General features: G+C 29.2%; 1 protein-coding gene across 2 annotated transcripts; it reads right to left on the bottom strand.

Moving 5' to 3' along the window:
• Positions 1-269: 269 nt before the first annotated feature.
• On the bottom strand, positions 270-3,750 carry LOC111020979 (palmitoyl-monogalactosyldiacylglycerol delta-7 desaturase, chloroplastic). 2 transcript variants are annotated; one of them, XM_022297790.2, is made up of 5 exons: positions 3,308-3,750; positions 3,083-3,223; positions 2,858-2,998; positions 1,623-1,729; positions 270-648 (listed from the first exon to the last, which is right to left on the bottom strand). In XM_022297790.2, the coding sequence occupies exons 1-5, from the start codon at positions 3,668-3,670 to the stop codon at positions 441-443; spliced, it is 960 nt and encodes a 319-aa protein (XP_022153482.2). In that variant the 5' UTR covers positions 3,671-3,750; the 3' UTR covers positions 270-440. The 2 variants fall into 2 exon arrangements, with proteins under 2 accessions (XP_022153482.2, XP_022153481.2); XM_022297789.2 differs by having other exon boundaries at positions 2,858-3,223; positions 3,308-3,749.
• Between the last annotated feature and the right edge of the window lie 2,486 nt (positions 3,751-6,236).

Below are 6,236 nucleotides of genomic sequence, written 5' to 3'. Positions count from 1 at the left end.
CAATAGTTTAATGGATAAGACAACTATTATCATCTCAAAGACCGATGGTTCTATCTCCATCTCTAGTTGAACTAAAAAAAATCTATTATTTATTTCCAACAATTTGATCTTAATATATATCTTAGTCCCGAGTTTATTTTTTTCTTTTCAATTTAGTTTCTAATCATATAAAAATTTGATAGTATTGAAACTTTAAAATTTTACTGATGTGAACATGTATAACACTCACACAATTAAGTTAGCTGAGGTAGATATTAGATTGGCGGATATTAAATGGAATAATAAGTATAGCATTCTTGCTTTTAAATTTAAAGGCTTTAATTTGAAACTTCATATTTGAAAAACAAAAGTATTTGATAACTATTTTCCATGACCCTTATTAAGTAAACAAACATTTTTTATCATCGACTAAATGACAAAGCGTTTGTATCATCGATCATTCACTCATATTTTGGTTGAATGGCCAACTTTTGCATGTGATTTTGAGAGGGTAATTTCACATCAGTCGCCAACCCTAGAGCTTGAAGCAAACAGATAACCCACCAAGTTACATCTAGCTGCCACCATTCTAACCCATGTCGAGCTGAATACTCAAATGCATGGTGGTTGTTATGCCACCCCTCCCCAAATATAAGCATTGCCAACACCCTGCAATCATTTCATCATCATCGGTCAATTCGCTCGTAAATATCGATGAAAATATCGACATGAAAAGATGAAAATTTAAGAGTACGTTTAATTGGTAATCATAAAACAAAAATCTGAAAACAAGGGATTCAATAAAAACTATAGTTGTATTATTTGTTTTAGTGGTTTCAGATATGTGTTTGGTGGAGGATTTAGTAATTGAATCTCAATTCAAAAAATGGATCACAAACTAAATATTTAGTTTAATCTAAAATTATATTAAGCCATTTATCAACATTTTTTAAGAATTTTGTATAATTATTATTTTACAATGTTATAGAATTTAAAATACATTATATTTTACATGTTTTAATTTTAACAAACATAAAAAAAATCTATTTTAGAATTTCTACGGTTTGGATCACATCATTTAAAAACATATTTAAAAAATGAATCTCCCAAATCCAACACATATTCACTCAATCCATTTCATTCACATTCAGTGAATCTCTAAAAACAAAAATAAAGAGATTCCAACTAAACAGACTTAAAGGGCTCGTTTGGTAACCTTCCTGTTTTATTTCTTTATTTTTAATGAAGAAAAATGTATTGCACGTGGTTCCAACTTCTAAGAATTCAAGTATGATAAAACAATCTTTTTATTTATGTTTTGGAACAAATTGGAAATGAGAAGAAAAAAAAAAGAGAAACTAGTTTGGATTGTTTCCAAAATTTCTATATAATTATAAGAATGTTCCAAAAACGAGAAAGAAGAAACAAAGTGAGTTGAAAAACACTTAGATTTCTTAGCAAAATTGGAAACGAGAAACAAGAAGTGCGAGGATATTACGAAACGAGTTCTAAATATCCCAATATATTACACAAGTGAGAAGGAAAAAAAATGTCAAGAGAAAAACTAGTGCCCAAAAAAACCTGAAACCAAAGAGAAGAAAAAATCTCATGTAAATAAATGAAAGAAATATCGACATAATCACCAGTTGTTTCTCGACTGATCGCCAGTGTTCCATTGTTGGTTTCCCCACATGTGGCCTAAAGAGTTCACAGAGAAAGTGACATGTTGAAAACATACAGTCCTCACACCCTGCATTCATTCAATTAATTAATTAATTAATTAATTAAAGCCCTTTAGATACTGATATATATAATCAAACACAATTATTAATGTACACTTTCTCTTAATCCCACTTCATTGATTGCCTTTTGGCTTGAATTCTTCTTTTATACTTTAAGGGCGCAAAACACAATTAAATTCTTACGTTATAAGATTTAATATACATGCATGCATGGTTTTTTTTAAGTATTATATGTGTTACATTGATATGATACCATGAGAAAACTGAGGTACTAAGTTTAATCTCTAAACTTTTAAATGTGTTGATAGCGCTCTAAATTTTAAGAGGTGTCTTTCAATTTTTGTGTCTAATATATGTCTCTTAGCTTTAAAAATTAAATATCTAATTGGTGTCTAAATTTCAATTTTATGCTTAATAGGTCTCTGTTTTGACTCTGAATCTAATAGATCATTGAACTATTCGACCAATGAAACACAAAATAAAAAGTTTTGAATTTTATTGGATACAAAATTTAATAGATCCGTTAATTTTTCTTAAAAAAATGTTAAATATGTTAGGGACCTATTAGGTACTTTAAATTTTTTTTTTTTTTAAGATACATCACACCTTTCATTTTAAAAGAACGTGAGAAACATACAATATAAGGAGGCTAAATGAAAGCGTTCCACTTCGAAGAGATTGTGGGAATGTCATAATTAAAAAAAACAAAAAAAAATCGATTTAGATGACCAAGATCTATTAGAAATAATATTGAAAGTTAGGGATTACTAAATCTTAATTGTGTTTGGCAATATACTTTGATTTTACAAAACAATAGATCTAAAATTTTGAATTTTCTGTAATTGCATTTAGATTTTGAGGCAAAAGAAGAGAGTTATACAAAAACATTAAACTATATAATAAGTGGTTTGTGGGATCATAGTTAGTAAAAGGTAATGTGCATGGTGTGGTTTATGTGTAAATTGTGGTATTAGAAAACTTTTAACCAAGATAAGAAAAATCACACCCACATCTTAACCCTAAACTACATAAAATTAAATAATTTGAAGCAAACACCTTCCTTAAATTGTCTAAGTAAAATGACAGACATTCTACTTAAAATAAAAATAATAATAATAATAATAATAAAATCTTACCATTCCCCAAACAAGGAAGGGAAGGCCTCCCACTGCATAGAGGACAACTGCAAGACCAACATGATGAAGAATGTATGTTCTTCGAAGAAACCTATAAAAGGCCTGTTTTTGTAGATCCTCCGCATTGTTTGGTCTTCCATACTTCAAATATCCCACAAACATGTTTCTTAGACGACTTCGTTTTCCATCTCTTACCTCAAAATCTCGAACATATTTTGGACAAACCTTTTTAGTCAGGCCATAAGAATCCCATATCCAAGCAATGTGACCAAACCAGAAACCTTGCGTCGGAGTGTGTGGATCTCTTTCAGTATCAACAAACTGATGGTGATATCTATGCGTGCTCACCCAGTCAATTGGATCACCCTATAATAATTATAAAAAAAGCTTGAAAACCCTAAAAGAAAACAATAAGAGGGGAAAAAAATAAAATATCTGACCGTGAATAACCTGAAAAGTATGGACTCCAATATAAGCAAACGTGTACTCTAGCCATTTGGGAAGTTTGAAACTCTTGTGCGTGAGATGTCGGTGGTATGAGAGCGTCAACCCGAACAGGCCTGTGATAATGTAGAGTACAAAGGCAAGCCAGAAGGCTGGCCAGGTGAACTGAAATGGTGCCAAGAGACAAAGCAAATGCATAACCAGAAGAGCACCTGCAGAACGTTTGTCTAAACTTGTCCATTTTCTTCGAAAAATCGGCCTGCGTCGGTCCCGGACCGCAGCTTCATCTTCACCTACCACGGCCTTCTGATCATTATTTTTATCTTCTAGCAGTCTCCTTGTTTCCTCCATTTCAGGAGCAAGAAGCATTAATGGCAAAGAGCAAAGCAACAGAGAGTATGGACTTTTGAAGTATCACTGCCTCAGCTCAGATGCTTTGTTCGAAGTTTCTTCTATCTTTATTTATAGTAGAATGGGCTTCCATTTAAAAATAATAATAAATAATTTTATTTCAAAAATCAAATGATTTATATGAGGTTCGAGAAATTATTGTGTATGGCTCAGTTTATATCTAACTGTCATGATAGTGACTCACTTTGGATATATAGCAGTTATGTATTGAACAAGAAAAATATTTTAAAGAGAAAAAAAAAATGGTGGAAGCAAAAAAATTGTTCGATGTTGGTTTGTTTAACCTAACAAAAATATTAGTGAAATTTATTTATTTATTAAACAACATAATAGAAATTAACTATAAAGATAATACCAACGTGAGTTTAATTTTATTCCTCTCTCAAGATTCTATTGCTATATGGTCGTCACATTTGTGTAGAAAAAAAAAATTTTAAGATAGATAAGATTTCTCTTTAATGGTAAAAAGTGGTGGGTTATGAGATATAATTTTGTAATAGAGGATAATAGAGTTTTGTTTCAAAAAAAAAAAAAAAAGATAATAGAGGATCAAAACTAGATCATGAAATGATGGAAGACACACTAATGAAATTCTCCCTCTCCAAGTATCCAATCCAATGTAAATTATTAAACTTTAAAATAATAGATAAACGTTTATTACTAGTTTCAATCGTCAGTCAACGTAACTATCTAGTAATTAGTACTTGTATCTGATGAACAAGAGATTGAATCCTCCCACCCTTTAATTAAAGAAAAAAGTTACTATTTCAATTAATTTATTATTAAAATTCTATTGAAAAGGTGATTTCTGTTGTTTTACTATATAATCATCTTTGTTTAATTTTTCACCCTTGGAAAAAAAATTAAAAAGTAGTCAAATGTTAGAAATAGAAAGTTGCTTTGAAAACTAATTTTAAAATTTTGGTTAATAAGTATGATTTTAATCAAATTTGTCGTTAACAAGTATATTTTACCAAAGAAAAAATGTACTACACTATCACTTTAACCTAACTATTTGTTAGTACAACAGATATATAGGTTGAGATTTGAAGCTCATCAATCAAGGTATGACAATTACCCCCATCACTAAATTTATTGATTTTCAATATTTGTCTCTTTTTGTCTACGAGGAGTTTTTCATATTATTTGTCATGGAAGTACATTAATTAGGGAAACAAAACCATGAGAAGTCAAATTTTGTAAATTTTCAATCCGTAAATAAATAATATTGTTTGTGTTTATTTAAACAGATAAATAATAATTTATGTGCTGAGTTCAATTAGTTAAAAAAATTGTGAATTTGAATTCTCGTCCCACATGTTCTCTAAAAAAATTAAACTTTTTAACTCTAGAGGTGAATAGACAACGGGTTAGTTAATTCAATTTTAACCCTTTTTTAAGTGATTTCAAACTTCACACATCGTACACAATAGCATTAACTTTTACAAAATCATCTTTCATGTCTACCCAAAATAGTTCTAAAAACAAAAATTAAATCGTTTCTCTCAAATAAGCTCCTAATTTCTTTTTCAAAATTTCCTATTTCATCTAAAAACGAGTTCTAGTGGAAATTAATAATAATAAAAGTTGGAAAATGTAGTTGATGCGTGCCTATTAAATTGGCTCGATCATCTCAACTTATATAGTTGATGAATGATGTGTGCCTATTAAATTCGCTTGATCATGTCAACTAGATGTGCCAAAATTTCCCACCTAACATTAGGGTTCTTCTTTTCTTTCTTTCTTTTTCTTCTTTTTTTTTTTTTTTTTGCAAAGGAAGGTAGATGGATCTTCTTTAAACTTCTGGAATATTTCTTCTTTTTACCTTTCGATTGTGGACCATAGGGGATTGAAAAACAATAGAGAATAACTCATCTGATCCAAAACAAATAGGATTCGGCCAAGATCGATAAATTAAAAGAGTCGCGATTTTGAAAGGCATGTTAAGGATCTCATATTGAAAAAAAAAACTGACTTTACAAATGTTTATAACTGGGTTACTCCTCTCACTGTCAAGTAATTTGAGATGGAACTCCATGAATATTAATATGGTATCAGAGTCCAAAGCATTCAAAAGAGCGTACTCCTTTCCTTGCCAACTGATTTTGAGATGAACACAATATTAAAAAATACGACCGTTTAATTATTTGATAGATGTGTAAATTTTCTATATAAAACAATTTAGTCATATCAACTATCAAGTACACTTGTAATTTTATATTTTCAAATTTTAATTTTTGAAAATTACTTTTTGTAATCTTTAGTTAAATTAAAAACAAACAAAAAAAAGAGTTGGTTTTTTATTAAAAAAAAATTATACCAATAACATAAAATAAATATGTATTTATAAAAATATCAGTAGTTTTCAAAAAGATCACAAAAGTTATTTTTTCTTTTTCTTTTTTTAATAGAACATGTGAGAGTGTGGATTCGAACTCAAGACCTTTTGGTCTCATATAATTTTGAACTTAATGCTATATATAAAATTACATATTTTTTGGTTTTATTTTTGTAATTCCCTAAT

This window comes from Momordica charantia, assembly GCF_013281855.1.
Source record: "Momordica charantia cultivar OHB3-1 chromosome 8 unlocalized genomic scaffold, Mcharantia_2.0 BLBB01000008.1, whole genome shotgun sequence".
Lineage (NCBI taxonomy): Eukaryota > Viridiplantae > Streptophyta > Magnoliopsida > Cucurbitales > Cucurbitaceae > Momordica > Momordica charantia.
This window is presented reverse-complemented; position numbering and strand designations above follow the sequence as displayed.